Source organism: Olea europaea, unplaced genomic scaffold (genome assembly GCF_002742605.1).
Source record: "Olea europaea var. sylvestris unplaced genomic scaffold, O_europaea_v1 scaffold2845, whole genome shotgun sequence".
Lineage (NCBI taxonomy): Eukaryota > Viridiplantae > Streptophyta > Magnoliopsida > Lamiales > Oleaceae > Olea > Olea europaea.
In genome coordinates, this window is record NW_019246966.1 from 25,248 (window position 1) to 43,471 (window position 18,224).

The following is an 18,224-nucleotide window of genomic DNA, read 5'->3' on the forward strand; positions in this document are numbered from 1 at the left end:
GGCTATATACTTAGAAGTGAAGATGGACAAAGAAGAATGAAAAAGATCCCATATGGTTTTATTAATTTACAAAAGGCCTGCGGTAGGGTACGCACCAAACAGCTATGGTAGGTGCAACAAATAATGATATATTTACTAAGAATATGTATGCTGGAGCAGTCACAAGCATAAGATGTAGTGCATGTTTGATAAAGCTTGTATTATAAATTAATTTGATCAAAAATACTTATTATTCACACATTTGCTTTCCAAAAACGATTAATACACCAATCTATTCATAATGATACCATGAGCACTTTAGGGCTTCCTGATTCCTTGACACCGAATTCAATTTAGTGGGATCTTTCACCGGTGCTTCACTTTTCTAAGTAATGGGGAAGAGCAGGGAGAAAGAGAGAGAGAGAGAGAGAGAGAGAGAGAGTAAATAAATGAATAAATAAATAAAGGAAGAAGAAGAAGATTTGAATTTAAAATCTTTTCAGAAAGCCAATTCTTCTTTTTTAAGAAGGAAATAATAAAATGATTTTCCAAGCCGTAAAAAACACTCTATTTAGAAAATCTCAAATCTCTCTCGACCCCGAGAATGTACCAAAATCAATTTTTTTGGCGCAACAAGAATTTGTATAAAAAACCGTTTCAATATCAAAAACAACCTTGGAGGATTAAAAGCATGACTCTTGCATAGAACCCACAACTACTACACGCTTATTATTTATACGTGACATAGTACCCACAACTTATAATCACTCCTAAACATGCTAGTATTAGTGATAGTGATGTAAGCGCGAAAGCGTAAAAACAATTTGCAAACACCCTATCGAAGTTCCGTTGATTCCAAAGGAATACTGCAACACAATCTTCTAATTTTTGTTGATTCCTAATATTACTAGAAATCTAGGCGTCAAAATTCTTTGATATTTGGACTCGTTCATTTGAAATATCAAAATACCAAAAACTTGAGAGACTGGAGAAGATCTCAATAATTATATTTTTATTTCAATTCAATTTCCCCCACTGCGATTGCTCAACTTTCTGTGGAAATAATATAACTAGGAAACTTTTAGAGTTAAACCTATCATACAGATGAGAAGCCGAATCCCTTATCATAAGTTTCTGAACAAGAAAGATAGGTTAACGTGATTCCATATTAACAAGGATGTCGTGCAAATAAAATGATAAGCTGGAGGCTAAGAGTAGAACAAACAGACGTAAAATACCTCCACAAATGACTTTCCACCCGGATTCCTCATGTCACATGCCCAGAAATACATATGATTGCTATGAAGACTGTCATCACTTATTCTAAGATTTCCAAGGGATGCTTTTATACTAAAAGAGGAAGGAAACACCTAAAAAATGGAGAAATGGATAATTTCAGATTCAGATAAGTATAATATGCTAAACTCAATATGAAAAAAGAAGTGTATTGCACCTTAATTTCAGTAAGAAAATTATCTTGAGATAAAGTAGCAAGCTTAGAGCCATTTTCCTTCATCAACAAAATCTCAGCACGAGCCATATTCAACTTTAAATAGAAAACGACTCTAGATTTTCCCTTTCCCAACAAAGATTTGACTACAGGTTCCTCAACTGCACCCGACTGACCATCATGTGTATTCTCCTTGGACATATCATTTGAAGCAACTGCTGATGAGGAAGCATCACTGAAAGATTCACAGCTTTCTTCCTGAGTGTTAATAGAATTCGCAAACTCCATGATGGCAAGTATAGTGGGCCTACAACAAAAAAATGACAAGGTGGAGAGGGTCACAGCCACCTGTAAAACACAGGAGAAGACAAATCAGCAGATCTCATATATTGTAAAACCATTTTTATGGTCTCATAGTGTGCCAAGTAGATAATAAAACGAGTCATTAAATAGAAATGAAAACCAGAGTTTTATCTCGAACAAGTGAGATTACACACAGACGAATTATTTGGATAAATTACTTGACGAAATGCATAGTGTGGACATTGGAGATTTTCTGACACTGTAGATTTGAATTTTAAGTATATAAATAGAACTCAAAAGTCTTGAAAGTGAGGGCGGCTGTGAAGAGGAAGAAGATGAATAAAATAATTGCCCCAGCTGGAACTCCTATAGATAAATGGGGTGTCGGGATGAGGGAGGTACTTTATGGGATAACAAAAGTTTCAAAATCTTAATGAGATGATAGAGAATGGCTGTAGAGAGTCAGGAGTCATAATACGAAATTATACAAATAAATCATTGAACATAGATGAAGGTGTAATTCAAAGGTATTAGAATAAACTTCATGCTACAGAGGATCTACTATATAGGCTATATACTTAGAAGTGAAGATGGACAAAGAAGAATGAAAAAGATCCCATATGGTTTTATTAATTTACAAAAGGCCTGCGGTAGGGTACGCACCAAACAGCTATGGTAGGTGCAACAAATAATGATATATTTACTAAGAATATGTATGCTGGAGCAGTCACAAGCATAAGATGTAGTGCATGTTTGATAAAGCTTGTATTATAAATTAATTTGATCAAAAATACTTATTATTCACACATTTGCTTTCCAAAAACGATTAATACACCAATCTATTCATAATGATACCATGAGCACTTTAGGGCTTCCTGATTCCTTGACACCGAATTCAATTTAGTGGGATCTTTCACCGGTGCTTCACTTTTCTAAGTAATGGGGAAGAGCAGGGAGAAAGAGAGAGAGAGAGAGAGAGAGAGAGAGAGTAAATAAATGAATAAATAAATAAAGGAAGAAGAAGAAGATTTGAATTTAAAATCTTTTCAGAAAGCCAATTCTTCTTTTTTAAGAAGGAAATAATAAAATGATTTTCCAAGCCGTAAAAAACACTCTATTTAGAAAATCTCAAATCTCTCTCGACCCCGAGAATGTACCAAAATCAATTTTTTTGGCGCAACAAGAATTTGTATAAAAAACCGTTTCAATATCAAAAACAACCTTGGAGGATTAAAAGCATGACTCTTGCATAGAACCCACAACTACTACACGCTTATTATTTATACGTGACATAGTACCCACAACTTATAATCACTCCTAAACATGCTAGTATTAGTGATAGTGATGTAAGCGCGAAAGCGTAAAAACAATTTGCAAACACCCTATCGAAGTTCCGTTGATTCCAAAGGAATACTGCAACACAATCTTCTAATTTTTGTTGATTCCTAATATTACTAGAAATCTAGGCGTCAAAATTCTTTGATATTTGGACTCGTTCATTTGAAATATCAAAATACCAAAAACTTGAGAGACTGGAGAAGATCTCAATAATTATATTTTTATTTCAATTCAATTTCCCCCACTGCCATTAACGCTTACAATAATGATTAAAATTAATAACAATCTTCATCAGATAGGGATAGAGACTTACCTATTAGTGTATTATCAAAGTCTATGCCTCAAGTCTATATATTTGCTTTAGTTGTGGATGAGCTGACGAATTGTATCCATGAGGTCCTTTAGTGATTTTACATGTTGATAAAACCTCAATAAATGAGACTATGATAGGTTAAAATGTAAGTTCGATATTTAAAAGAATACTTTAAAATGTGTGTTTTACGTTAAACAGAATTACTAGGGACCACGTGGAACCTTTAGTAATAGTATGAATAGTGTAATAGTAGAGTCAATATGGAGGATCGTCTCACCCCAAACAATGATTGGTTTAGGTAATTTGGTTCAATTATATACAACGAAGATTTGAAGTAGGTACAGTCCAAAGGATTGGTGTAGGTTGGATGAAATTGAGAACTGTAATCGGTATCCTATGTGAGAGGAGGATCCCTACAAGGTTAAAAGGTTCATTTGATAGAACAGTTAATAGACCTTGCTTAAGGAACACAGCATCAAGTAATTTAGGTAGGATGAATGTAATGGATATGTCGATGATAAGATGGTACAGTTTGCTGCTGCTATTGGAACAATATAGTTGGTTTTATATAAAACATCTTGGGGAATGCATCTGCATACTGCACAAATGGAAAGACATGGATAATCAAAGAAGAAAGAGAAGACAGAAGATAACCTATAGATCATGGAAAGGAAAACTTGTGGAAGAGTTTCCTCGAGGAGAATCGAAGTTGAATAGTGGTAAAATTCTTATGGAACTAAACTTGTGCAAAACTTTGCACTATTAAATCGTGCTTATCATGTTAAATTAAGATCTAGATCTCCAAATTGCTTTAGGAGTTGATTAATTTGCCCCTTGTTTTATGACCATTTTAGAGTACATTTTGTTCTAATTCGCATGTAAAATCCTATTTCAATTTCGATTTGATGAAGCTAGGCCTAGAAGCTTATAAATAATGGTCCACTAGTTGGAATTTAGCATTACACATCAGTTCTGATGTATGGCTCTTCTGCAGAATTTTCTTAGCAGACTCCTCTCTCATGAAGAATGGGCCAGATTGTCAAAATACACAGTAATATACATAAGTCCATGCATTTTGTTAGAAAGCAGTTAAAGGAAATAAATAAGTCAGAATAACGTAGATTTGTGCCGTGTCTTTCTATGTATTTACTTTTAGTATCTCTATATAATAGTAATAAAGGATAGGAAGAATACTAGTCTTCTCTCCAAAGTTTTTCACCAAAACTATTTATCAACATCATATCAGAACTAGGTTCTAGGCTTTGATATTTAGCTCCATTTTTTTGATTTTGGTTCTGCCCTTCGGTATACTGCTTTTTTAGGTTGTTCTCTGTCGAGATTCTGGGTCTAGTCAGCTTCATCTTCGTGCCAGAGGTGAAATTTGGCGAGCTAATTTGTGATTTTTTTGTGACCTGTGGCGTGATTCGGAGTGGAGATCAGCCAGTCCCTGAGTTTGAGATCAATTGGGCTTCAGACTTTGATTTGGTACTTAGAAGACAGCTGTTGGTGTGGACTAACCTGTAATCTTGGGCTGATTTGTCGTGTGGTCTGTAATTCTGTGTTGATCTCCCAACTACAGGCTGGCGCAGTTGTTGGCTCCGTCTCGACACAGAGAGGAAACAAATCTGGGCTGAAATTTGATTGATATTGGGCCAATTGCTTTTATTTATTTCAGCCACTATGGGGCCGGTCACTTGGGCTTCCTTAAATCCTATTGACGTTTGTCCTATTGCGTAGTTTTAATTTTGTTTTATTGTTGGGTTATTTATGTTGGTTGGTAGGCTCCTTTAATTTCTAGTCTGTTAATGTTGGTTTAACCAGTATTGGTTTTATTGTTGGGCTACTTGGCTTGTAGTCCTTCAATTACGGTTAGGAGTCTACATGGATAGTATCATGTCATTCAAGATAGAGATGTTCAATTTGACGGAACCAATGACACCTGAAAAATTGAATGAAAAAAATTACACTTATTAAGCTAGATGTGTTGATGTATTTTTGCGGGGAAAAGGTTTATTTAATCACCTGACTTTAGACAAGCCATCTACCAAGTCATCTGACAGTGAGTCTACAAAGGCTGGTTCTACCCTCAACGATCGATGGGATCAAGAGGATAACGCAATTATTGGACTTATGATCAATAGTATTGAGTCTCATATCGGATCTTCATGTCTCTATATGTCTACGGCTAAGTAAATTTAGGAGTATCTCAAACATTTACATTCTGAAACTGAAAATGTTACTCGGATCTATGAGACGTGTAAATAATACTTTAAGCTTGAGAAGGGCCACTCCAGCCTCCTTGAATATTATGATAGGCTTTTAGCTATGTATCAGGAAAGAAATATGCACCCTCTTTCCCTTGATTTGAAGTTTATGGAAAAATGGCATGAAGATATTGATGTTGTTAAATTTCTTACTGGTCTTCCACCAAAGTTTGAAGCAATCCGGGCACAAATATAGGGCGAAAAAAAGCTTCCCAATCTTGTAGAGACATGTTCTCGTATTCAATGCTCTACTCTATCACATAGTACACGCAACGAAGATCATTCTACTTTTATTGCTCGTGGTGGCTCATTCAGAGTTGGACGTAGTGGTCGTGGAGGACGTGGTTTTACACCTCAAGGTGGATGAGACATTAGAGGCATTGGTCGTTCGGAAAATCATGAACCTCAAGAATATACAGCGGTCGGATAGGTCACTTTGTTAATTATTGTTGGGACTTACACGGCAAACCATCTAGTTTTGTTAATCAAGCCTCGTCTAATGAGGGCGCCATCGCCCAATATTTGGACCAGTGGCTAACTCCAATTCATCACCAGAATCTGATTTTAAATCTATACCACGGGATGCATATGTTGAGTTCTTAACTTGTAAACAGGTCACTTCCACTTCTACGACCTCTCGCCCAGTCAAGTATTGCATCTTCTCATTGTCTATTGTCATCCTCTCAAAATTCGTGGATTATCGATTCCAAAGCAACAAAAAGTATGACTGGCTCGTCTACTTCTTGATTATCATTCGTTACTTCTTCCACGTCACTCTTACTAGCGGTTCTCAAACTAGTGTTGTAAGCGTGGACAATGTCCTTAGTCCTAATATTGATTTGTCAACTGTTCTTTATGTTCCTGACTTTCCCTTTAGCTTATTGGCTATTAGTAGAATTACCACAATTCTCCAATGTTCTGTAACATTTTATTCTTCCTTATGTCTTTTTTGATCTCAAGAAGAGGAGGATAATTGGTATGGGGCATAAAGTTGTTAGCTTATATTACCTGAATCTTTCACCAGTCCCTCATCATCGAGCTCTTCAGTCCTCTTTCACCCATGCAGTGACATTGTTGTCTCGGTCACCCTTCTCTTTCCACTTTAAAACATCAAGTTGTGAGTCTTTGTGATGTGTCCTCCCTTGACTGTGAAACGTGTCAACTTAGTAAACATCATCGTGTGTCTTTTTCCTTTAAGATCTGTTAGTCATGTTTCTAGTTAATTTGAGATAGTTCATTCCAATATATGGGGACCAATTAATATTTCCTCTAATCAATTCGAACATTTTCACTTCTGTGGATGATTATTCTTATATGGCTTAGTTGTTCTTGATGAAAAATCAATCTGAGTTGCTTTCTATCTTTCAAGTCTTTCACACTTTGATCAAAACTCAATTTAACCAGAAAATATGTATTTTGCAGTCCAATAATACCAAAGAATATATGATTGCTTCTTTCGCAACATCTCTCTTTTCCAAAGGCATTTTTCATCTAACATCTTTAGCTTATACTCCACAACAAAATGGAGTTACAGAGCGCAAAAATCGTCATTAGTTAGAAGTTACTCGTACTCTTCTTTGTCATTTGCATGTTCATAAACGCTTTGGAGTGATGCTATCTTTATTGCATGCTATCTCATTATGCAAGCCATCCTCTCTTTCGAACGATGCATCTCCCTTCTCTTTTTTGTTTTCCTCCTCTCCATAGTACTCGTTCCCTCTCAAAGTTTTTGGGTGTGTTTATTATGTTTATCACTATGGTCCTAGTCATGACAAACTTGACTCACGCTCTATGGAATGCATTTTCCTTGGTTACCCTCAAACACAAAAAAGGTATCTGTGCTACAATCCTTCTCTACAACGCTACTTTGTAAATGTCGATGTCATTTTTGACGAGTCCACACCCTATTTCTCTACTCCTAATACATCTCCCGAATCCCCTCGAGATCCCATTCGTTTACACATCCCATATCTATCGATTAGTATTTCTCTAGAACCAGATTTGTCTCCATCTACTGCACCGGAGTTGTCCTCCACTCATACGGAATCGCCTCTTCCTTTACAAGTTTATACTCGATGGCCTAAGCCATCGACACTTGTGTCTCCATCCATCACCTCGCCATCTGCAGATCCTAAATCCATCATTTATTCTGATCCTGAGTCATTGCCCATTGCTCTTCGTAAAGGTAAACGTACTTGTGTAACTGAACATCAGCTACAATGTCATTTTTTATTCGTTGTCACCTTCGTTTATCTGATCGTGAGTGGTAAAAGGCTATGGAATTAAAAATGGCTGCTTTGCATAAAAATAAGACTTGAAAACTCGTTCCTTCACCACTTGGAATACATCATGTTGGTAACAAATGGGTCTATGTTCCGAAATTCAATCCTGATGTGACTGTTAATCGATTGAAAGCTCAACTGGTTGCTAAAGGTCACACAAACCTATGTTATTAATTATGATGAAACATTCTCTTCAGTTGCTAAGATCTCTTCTATTAGCATTTTGATTTCTATTGCTGCTAACTTTGGTTGGCTACTGTTTCGATTGAATATCTAAAATGCCTTCATGGGGACTTGAATGAAGAGGTTTATATAGAGCGACCACCTAGATTAGTTGCTCAGAGGGAGTACCAGAATAATGTTTGTAAATTGAAAAAGCCTTTATATGGATTAAAGCAATCTCCAACTTAGGGTAATTTTCAGAGGTTCTGAAATTTGACATTCAGAGGTATCAAACAGATCATTTAGTGTTTCATCTACAAACTGGTTCAGGCTATGTGATTTCTGTAGTTTATGTAGATAATATTGTAATCACTAGTGATGATGAAGAGGGGATTGCTCGGTCGAAACAGTTTCTACAAAAACATTTCTAGACAAAAGATCTAAGCAAGCTTTGATATTTCTTGGGTATTGAGGTTGCTAGGTCTTGGGCAGATATCATTTTATTTCAGAGAAAATATGTACTTGACCTATTAAATGAGATAAGGTTTTCTTGGTGCTTGTCCAGTTGATACTTTCATGGATCCTAATATGAAGCTTCTGAAGGATAGAGGAAAACCATTTGAAGAACCAGGAGAATATCATCGTATGGTTGGAAAATTGAATTATCTAACCATTACACGATCAAATATTTCTTATGCAGTTAGCGTCATTAATCAACTCTTGGATGCTCCTAAGGTGTCTCATTGGGTAGTTGTGATACGTATTATTCAGTATTTAAAAGGCTCCTGGTCTTAGATTATTGTATAAATCAAACGAATATATCAGAGTAGAAGGGTTTAAAATTGCAGATTGGGCAGGATTGCCATCAGATAAACGATCCAAAACTAGTTTTTGTACTTTTTTCGATGGTAATCTTATCTCTCGAAAAAGTAAGAGACAATTTGTAGTAGCAAGGTCGAGTGCAAAAGCAAAAGATAGGGCAATGGCTCATGCTACTAGTGAGTTGAGTTGGTTGCAGCACTTCCTTCAAGAAATCAATCTCTCACCTCCTACTCCTATTCTGATGTTATGTGATAACAAAACTGCTCTTCATATTGCATCCAATCCAATATTTCATGAAAGAACCAAATACATTAAAATTGATTGTCACTTTGTTTTAGACAAGATAATGAGTAGTGATATAGGTACACAATTTGTGAAAACAGGAGATCAACTTGCTGATATGTTTACAAAATCGTTGAATGGTAATCGATTGAGGTTTCTTAGTTTTAAGCTGGGCTATATGATATATATGCTTCAACTTGAGGTAGAGTGTTAAGGAAATAAATAAGTCAAAATAACGTAAATTAGGCAAGAGGCTATTAGGTTAATTTCATTTTCATATTTGTACCGTGTCTTTCTATGTACGTACTTTTATTATCTCTATATAACAGAAGTAAACAAGAGAGAATAATAATCTTCTCTCCAAAGTTTTTCACCAAACTGTTTATCAACAACTTCCACTATATTGCTACTAGAATATATACTCACACTAGAGTTTTTTAATTTATTATTATACCAAGAGTCAAATCTTTTTCTTTTTTTTTAAATTTATTAAACCTTATTCTCATTTGTGACATCATATGATTGTATGATGTATGTACCAGATAAGACCCAATTATACTTAAAGATGCATAAAAACAAAAGATTATGCAACTTTAATAATAAAAAAATACAAAAAATGTATTTTTTTATTGGAAGGTACGACAACTAGAAAATAGTGCATGTGAGGAAATACAAAGCGCGAGAAGAACCTAACTAGAGAAACAGCTTACCTGATTATCAACATTAGTGTAAAGGGGCGAATTCTGGTCAAAGATGACAAATTGAGCTTTGACAAAACTGTCTAGGGTATCAGTAACTTCCATGCCACCAGCTTCAGTGTGAGTAACATCAGAAGGCAGTAGACCAGCAATGCGAGTAAAACTTGGGGCTTTCAAGGCTGAGCTACCTAATTGCGAAATATTTTGAGAACTTGCATACTCCACTGCATCAGCTGGTGACATGGGACTATCCACTGAATCATTTAGATTCTCCGATGCCTCATAGAACTCATCATCTCCTTCACACTGATTTGAGTCATTGCTGGTGTGTGTTGGAATCTCAGTATCACCCAAAAGGGAAGACGTGTCTGCATTCTTATTGAATGCTCTCGCCAGGAAACAGACTTGAGACGTCCCCTTGCAGCAAACTAAGTCTTCAACCTCCAAGGCTTTAAGAACTGTACCAATGAACATATTGTTTGATCTAATCGAGAGTTCAACCTGCATAAAGATTAAACCTGAATCCTACGACAAGTGGCTATCAATGCCCGAGATAGAAATAATAGAGACTTCAATATCAATCTTACCCGCCCACCAATTGCTCGAAATTCAAATAAGCGCTTCTCCTCCGCAAGAAGCAGCTTCGTAAAGTTCTGATCATTCTGCATAAATATATGCACAAAGAATTAATATTCAACATTTTTGTTAGTATTTCCAAACAACCGTAGCTTCAGAGAAAACTAACCATGCTTACCTGGCTACTATAATTGAAATGTATCTTGAGCTCATCAAGTACCCCTGTCAAAAACAAAGTCTCCGTCTTTGACGAGTCCATTAAATCATGGTTGTCAATTTCAGAATCATCTGAATCTGACGAGGTTTCAGTTAGACCAATGATGGGAGTAGGCACCTGCACAATACGAAACAATTGTCATTGGCAAGTTACAAAAAAACAATACGAGTCCACAATGAACATTTTTTTGGTGAAAGTAAGTTCTTTGGCAACGCACTGGATAACATCATATCAGCACATAAGTTCATCCCTACAGGTCAAATTTGCAAAGAAGCAGTCATCAACCTTCAAAAGAACACTGAAGAGTCCTATGTACAATACAAGGTGAACCAAACAGTTCGTTCAATCATCTTCGCAGATGCTAAAAGCAAAACTAGCAGAGTGTTCTTTGAAATTTCTCAATTATATTATCAGCAAACGACAATCAGATAATTTGTTGCTTTGTATCACACCAACTGTTTCTAGTCATAATTTATGGATTAAAAGCCTGTGATGTTAACAAACAGTTATCAGTTTGAGTGCATTACTATCTCAGCTTTGACTATTTAAAGAATACTCGTACATTAATAGCAACAAGGAGTTAAATCTATTCCTGGTAAACTGGGGGCCAGATAGATATTTGAACGAGTGGATTACAAAAATTTATGGACCCAGTTTATCCTCCATGTTTGAAAATATAAATCCACATATGATCCTTCTGCTGAAAGAATCATTGAACGTTTCACACTTTCACTCCAAAAGCCCAATGGTTCACCATTGGAAGCCAGTTACGAAATGTTTCAAACTTCACTCAAAAAGGCAAAAGGTTCATCATCGAATGCCAGTTATGAAATTCTATCACTGACACAGAGAGAGAGAATAAAATAACTATTCAATACGATTTTTGGAAGTCTTGGCATGGGCACTTAGATGCCACAGCCTTTTAAGAGGAGATATTATATATTGGAGCCATTTCGGAGTTGGCAAAAAGTTGACAATATATAGACATACTGATGCACGATAAATGGCTCCCTGAAGGTATCTTTGCCAAATCTTCCTTTCATTTTCAGAGTCACAACGTAAAATGAGAGCATTTGCATCTTCCACAACCTACATAGGAGGATACTCATATCAAAACAAAAGAATCTGTAATACACAGATATGAGAACTTCAAATAATTACTAGAATTAAAGTAACTTCAGGTGACGCTTCCAAGACTACCTTAAAATTGGAGCGTTCAGCATCGGAAACAGCCAATACATGTTCCACGTTGTCAATAGTGCCAGCACGAACTTGATATAGCTGTTTCCCTCGTAGGCTGGAACAACCAAAATTGCAAACTACTTTTTTGAAAGGAAAATTGCAGGACTATTTAAACAACGCAAAATTTGTACTTACTGATACTAGCATACATAAAAAAATAAAAAGAATGAATAGGAAGTGATTTCTAGTAGCTTATATATCTTGCGGTGTGATATAATAACTCAGGCACTTCAAGGATAGAGGAGTCCTGACAGTGACTGGGGCAGGGGCCAAAATATGCAACTTCCAATGTAAAAATAAAAATATCTTTGGCCCATACTAGTTCGTGAACACTACAATAGAACTGATTTTCTCATGTCTATATGCATAAGCTTTCTCTACGACATTCAACTTCCTTCTCTTATTTAGTCTCTAAAATGATTTCACTCTATCCTCTTCATGTTTTTGTAGGAAATCAAGAATATGGTAAGAAAGAGGGGATATGAAAAGATACTTAAATCTTTCCTTAATGAAGGAAATTGATAGGCTAAAAGGGTGTTTGAGCCCCATTTTTATGAAAAAAAATCATTTTAGATTGATAGAAAATGTGTAGTTAAAAAATAAGGAAATTTTTTTGATTTACGTGTAATATTATTTTAATAAATAATGTGTAGTTGAAAAGAAAAGATAGAAAAATGTATTTTGGAAAGAATGAAAATCAAACAAGGCCTAATATTATTCTCCCAAATCAGGAGATTGTTCTCTTTTTTTTTTTTTTTTTTTTTGATGATTCAAAGGTTCGAGCTTCCCCCGACTAATCCTGAGGAGTAACGGCCTTCCCCCCTGGTTCGTCACCCAGGTAACTAATATCAGTCTTGCACATTCCAAATGTCTTGTAATTTGTTGTCTTTTAGCAAAACTAAACAAAGACTCCACTTGCTCCGCTAAATTTCTTCCGTCTCATTGTGTATTTCAAGACCTTTCATTGGGGTAGACGATTGGCAGTGCTAAAAAGTGTGAGGGGCTGTACTAATTTAATGAAGCTGATGAGAGTAAACAACGTTAAATTGCGATTTGTGATTCTACATCTGTTTATAGGGATAGTGAAATTCTATTATGACATTTTAGACTAGGCCACCATAATTTTCATTACTTACGACTTGTAATCACTTCAACCTTTGTAAATAAAACGTCTGCTGATTTTCTGTGTGAAAACTTTGAACTTGCAAAACATCTGCATACCTCTGATCCAAAATTCCATATACAAATCATTGAAGCTATTCACTTTGATTCAGTGACTTATGGAGACCTTCCCGAATCCCTAATTGCGCACACACTAAATGGTTTATCACATTTGTTGGGCCTATTTACTAAAGGAAAAATCGGATGTCTATTCCGTATTTATCAATTTTCATTCTATGATTTAAACACAATCTGATGTCTCTGAAAGTGTTTGGTTGCACGGCATTTGCTCATGTTCACTATCACCATCAAACCATACTCTCCTACTTAAAAGGGCTATAAAAATGTTGTGATCCATAAACAAAAAAGTAATTGTTAGCCTCAATGTCACCTTCTTTAAAAATACACGATATTTCAAAAAACCCTCTTTACTTATTTAAAAAAAAAAAAAAAAAAAAAAAAAAAAGACCCTCTCTTCAAAGAGGAGAATTTGAGAAAAGATCGGTTCTTTAACAAATTCTCCGACTTTGACCTTCCCCGAACTAACAAATACTGAATCTGTCACGTCTAATATGTCGTGTAAGGAAAGAAACTTGAAATCAGGGGGAAATGCAAATAAACAAAGCAATAAACAGACACTTGTTTACTCAAGAAGGCAAAATCAAAGTACAAAGAATACCTCGCACCTGAGGCATCAAAAGAGTCAAAACCGATGAAGGGGCCTAATGAAACTCTGACAAAACCGGATCTCAAAGTGATAATCCGTTCATGTAGTTTTCACCCTATCTCAAAACTCATTTCTTATCAAGCTCTATCACCAACTTTTCGTACTTTTACTGTTAATCTTGACAATAAATAAATCTCAAAGAACATCCAAGAAGCCTTGAAAATTCCCAAATGGAAAGAAGCAGTGATAGATAAAATGCGGGCTCTAGAAAAAACGAAACTTGGAATCTGGTTAAGTCACCAAACGAAAAAATACATGTTGGCTGAAGTGGTATTTAATGTGAAGTACAAAGCTGATGGGACAATGGTGAATGGAGCAATATAAAGCCCAACTTGTTGCCAAAGCATATACGACGACCTATGGTATAGACTACATGGAGACGTTCGCACCAGTGGCAAAATTGAATACAATTCGAGTTATTCTATCTCTAGCTGCAAATTTGAATTGACCCATCCAACAACTGGATCTTAAGAATGCCTTATTGAACAAAAAATTAGAAGAAGTCTTCATAACAGTGCCACCGGATTTCTATAAAGGAATGAAAAAGATTGGATATGCAAACTCAAGAAATCACTATATGGTCTTTAGCGGTCCCCAAGAGCCTAGTTCAATAGATTTGCAAAAGTGTTAAGAAATCAAGGATATCAGTAAGGACAATCAAATCATACTATATTCTTTCAATTATTTGGAGAAGGGAAAATAACAATTCTAATCATATATGTGGACAACATAATTCTCACTAGAGACTATAACTCTGATAAACAGTCTAAAGAAAAGCTTAGCCTCTAAATTTGAAGTAAAAGATTTGGGACCAATGCGATACTTGTTGGGTATAGAGGTTGTAAGATCAAATTTCAAAAGAGGGTATCAGGGGATATGTGAAGTAGCGCCGAAGGAGAATTCAGAGCAAATACACGAGGGATATGTGAAGGAATATGATTAAAAAAACTTTTGAAGGAATTAAAAATTGAAGTGAGATTGCCTACGAAACTCTATTGTGATAACAAAACAGTCATTAGCATTACTCAACCCTATTCAACATGATCGCACAAAGCATGTAGAAATTGATACAGACTTCATGAGAAGATGGAGTTATCTACATGGTATATGTACCTACAAAGCAGCAAACTGCATATACCTTTACCAAATGACTGCTTCAAAAAAACTTTTAACGACCGTATCTATAAGTTGGATCTAATTAATATCTACAATCCAACTTGAGCCGGAGTGTAGGAAACCTAGAATATGGTAGGAAAGAGGGAATATGGAAAGATACCTAAATCTTTCCTCAATGAAGGAAATTGATAGGCTAATATTAATCTCGCAAATTAGGAGATTGTTTTCCTTTCTTATTTGTATTATTGTAGTATAAAAGATGTAAAGTGGTGTATATCATTCATTGGAGAAAATAAGGAAACGTGAATTCTGGCTTCAGTTTTTAGTTTCATCTCTGTGTCGCTAAACACCATAAAAAGAAAGCTTCAATTATTGTGATATCTTATGTAAGAGTAAGAAAAGGCTACACATCAGTGCTAGAATCACGTGCACTTCAGCTAATGTTTTTCCATTTTTATCTTTTCTTACCCCCACTCTCTACTCCTACACCTTCTCTTTCTCTCAATTGGCGTCTTCCTTCTCCAATGTCCAGGTGCTTTTATGTCTTCTGGCTCATCATCCTTGAGTAAGATTGTGTGAGCACATTTTCCAGATGGGATGTTCAAGAAAGATGAATTATAACTTGCTACTGTTAAAGAATGCTCAATGATTTCCCATTTTTTTCTCTAGATAAGTACGCAAATCAATTATAAACAATTGCAAATGGTAATGTCCAAACCTGAAACGATGCTTATAATATCTAGAACCAGGGTTTTCTAGCAGGTACAGAAAAGGTCCAACTATGCAGAAATATCTTTTTTGCCATACAGCTTCTCTACCTCCAACACCCTACACAACAAAATGAAAGAAGAATTGGCTCTGGAATCATATTAAATTATTACCAAAATTTTGGAGATATTATAGAGAATAGAAATAAGTGACCTTCCATGTAAGATGATACAACCACCCTTCAAAATCAGCTTGATCCCAAGGACACACAAGGTCAGCCTGATAGCCCTCCTTGCCTTGAAAAAGCTTTGCTACTTGCATTAACCGATGATAACGAGCAGGAGAAAAATGTACACCCACAGAGGGTAGCCTCAAAGCCAGCCTTGTTGAAGGAAAGGAGGCAACTTGTGATCGAATCTGAAAAGCCAAATTGGACGCCTCATATCCTAAGCTAGTCCATCTAGTTGATACTAAATGCCGTGTCAGGGCATAAAAGTAATACAGAATTGGAAACAATTCGAATATTATTACCTGCTGAAGCTTTAGAAATACCCCACATTTATCAATAACAGGCAGAAAACTAAGAACACTAGACTTTGAGGAACAATCAGTTCTGTTCAGAGAAGCTTGGCTCCAGTGATAGTCACCATCAACCAGGAAAGCCGATACATCACTCAAAACAAGATCAAATTGGAAGTACATACCCATCTCTTCAGGTGAAGCATATTCAGCATCATCCTGCACATATTATTCAGAATGTGAATACGACTGAAAATGAATTAGGCAAAATCACTTTCCAAAGCTTAGGAAACTAACCTTTGTACGAATCACTAACTTTCCCAAGTCAAGTAGAAGCTTAGTAGGGTGAATACTATCTGGACAAAATTCAGTGGGTATAGTAATTTTGGGCGCTGCAATATCCAAATCCAAAAGGAACCTAGAAGCAAATGGAAGTCAACTGTAATTATTCTATGTAGACAAGTGGAATGACATTATAAATATTTAGCAATACTGTATATATATTTCCAGACAAGATACCAAAAAAATACTAATTTATGACATATACTTCAACCATTTTCACATAATTGGATTAGCATTGAAAATTAATGCATGAACAACAATACCATTTCAGAGTCGGAAAGGTCAATGTGATAATTCATGACAACATTTTTTTTTTTTTTTTATAGGTAATCAGAGAATTTTATTCCTTAAAAGAGAGTACACGGGAGGTACACAATCACTTTAAGTATGAAAGGAACAACATGAAATTAGGCAACCCCACAACACGATTTTTAGCCACTGCATTAAACCAAGTATACAAAGTCAAGTAAGATAATTCTCTTATCTGCTCTGTTGTCTTTGTTTGGCCTTCGAAATATCTATCGTTCCGTTCTCTCCATATGCACCATATAATGCATCTCGGGATAAGATTCCATAGAAGTTTGCTATCCTTATCGCGAAATTTTCTCCTCCATGCCCGCACCACGTATTCTATACGCCTAGGTAACACCCAATTCATTGATTGAGAAGCCAGAATAATGTTTCAAAGCCAACGTACACCATCACAATGAATGAATAAATGATCAATCGTCTCTCCATCCTTCTTGCACATATAGCACCACTCGATTACATAAAATCCTTTTCGTAGAATATTTTCTACCGTTGACACCTACCCCCGAATAACTGTCCACAATAGAAATGCTATCCGTGGAGGCAATTTGCTTTGCCACACCATCTTCCAAGGTAATGAACTCTCCACAAATCCCAAAAGGGATTGAAAGTATGAGCGGACTGAAAAAATACCATCTCGAGCCAACCTCCACCTACTACAATCACCATCTCATACCCGAATTTGTATCTCATGCAGAGCGGTTAAAAACAACGAATAATCTTCCAATTCCCAATCCTGTAAACCCCTCCCAAAAGTAATATTCCAACTATAGCCCCTATTGTGAATGTCTAATACATCACCCACCATAGCAGCAATCTCTAACGCAATGCGGTACAAAGAAGGAAATCCCTCCTTTAACGGTTGATCGCCACACCGTCATCCCAAAATTTAATATCAGTGTCATTTCTCACCACAAAATTTAGTTTGTCCCTAAAATCATTCCATCCCCGTCAGATATACCTCCACAAGCTCACCCATAGGAGCCACGACCCTAAACCGTACACCAACCCCCCTCCATCACACCATACTTTGCCCCAATGATTTCTCTCCAAAAGCTCTCATTCTCCACTCCAAATCGCCACAACCACTTGCCCAATAAAGCCTTATTAAACAAAACAAGGCTCCTCACTTTAAGTCCCCCCATCCTCATAGGCAAACAAATAGTACCCCAATTAACCAAATGTATTTTCCTCTCCTCCCCTAACCCTACCCACAAGAATTCTCTTTGAAGTCTCTCAAATCTATTTGCCACTGCAATCGAAATAGGAAACAATGACAAAAAGTAAGTGGGGAGATTTGAGAGAGTGGATTTAATAAGAGTAAGTCGGCCTCCCTTAGAAAGATACATACGCTTCCACCTTGCTAACCTCCTCTCTATTCTTTCCATAATACCATTCCAAATATGTGTACTTT

At 36.1% G+C, this 18,224-nt stretch overlaps 1 protein-coding gene across 1 annotated transcript in view; it reads right to left on the bottom strand.

Annotated features, from left to right (window-relative positions):
- The window catches only part of LOC111384114, a 57,699-nt gene that overhangs the window by 20,414 nt on the left and 19,061 nt on the right, over positions 1 to 18,224 (bottom strand). Inside the window, exons 10-18 of the mRNA XM_023008353.1 lie at positions 16,457 to 16,577; positions 16,172 to 16,378; positions 15,854 to 16,057; positions 15,651 to 15,760; positions 11,887 to 11,983; positions 11,677 to 11,775; positions 10,648 to 10,803; positions 10,481 to 10,555; positions 9,906 to 10,394 (exon numbers count right to left, since the gene is read on the bottom strand). Of these exons, the coding sequence (XP_022864121.1) occupies positions 9,906 to 10,394; positions 10,481 to 10,555; positions 10,648 to 10,803; positions 11,677 to 11,775; positions 11,887 to 11,983; positions 15,651 to 15,760; positions 15,854 to 16,057; positions 16,172 to 16,378; positions 16,457 to 16,577 (1,558 nt within the window). The remainder of the gene's footprint in view (positions 1 to 9,905; positions 10,395 to 10,480; positions 10,556 to 10,647; positions 10,804 to 11,676; positions 11,776 to 11,886; positions 11,984 to 15,650; positions 15,761 to 15,853; positions 16,058 to 16,171; positions 16,379 to 16,456; positions 16,578 to 18,224) is intronic.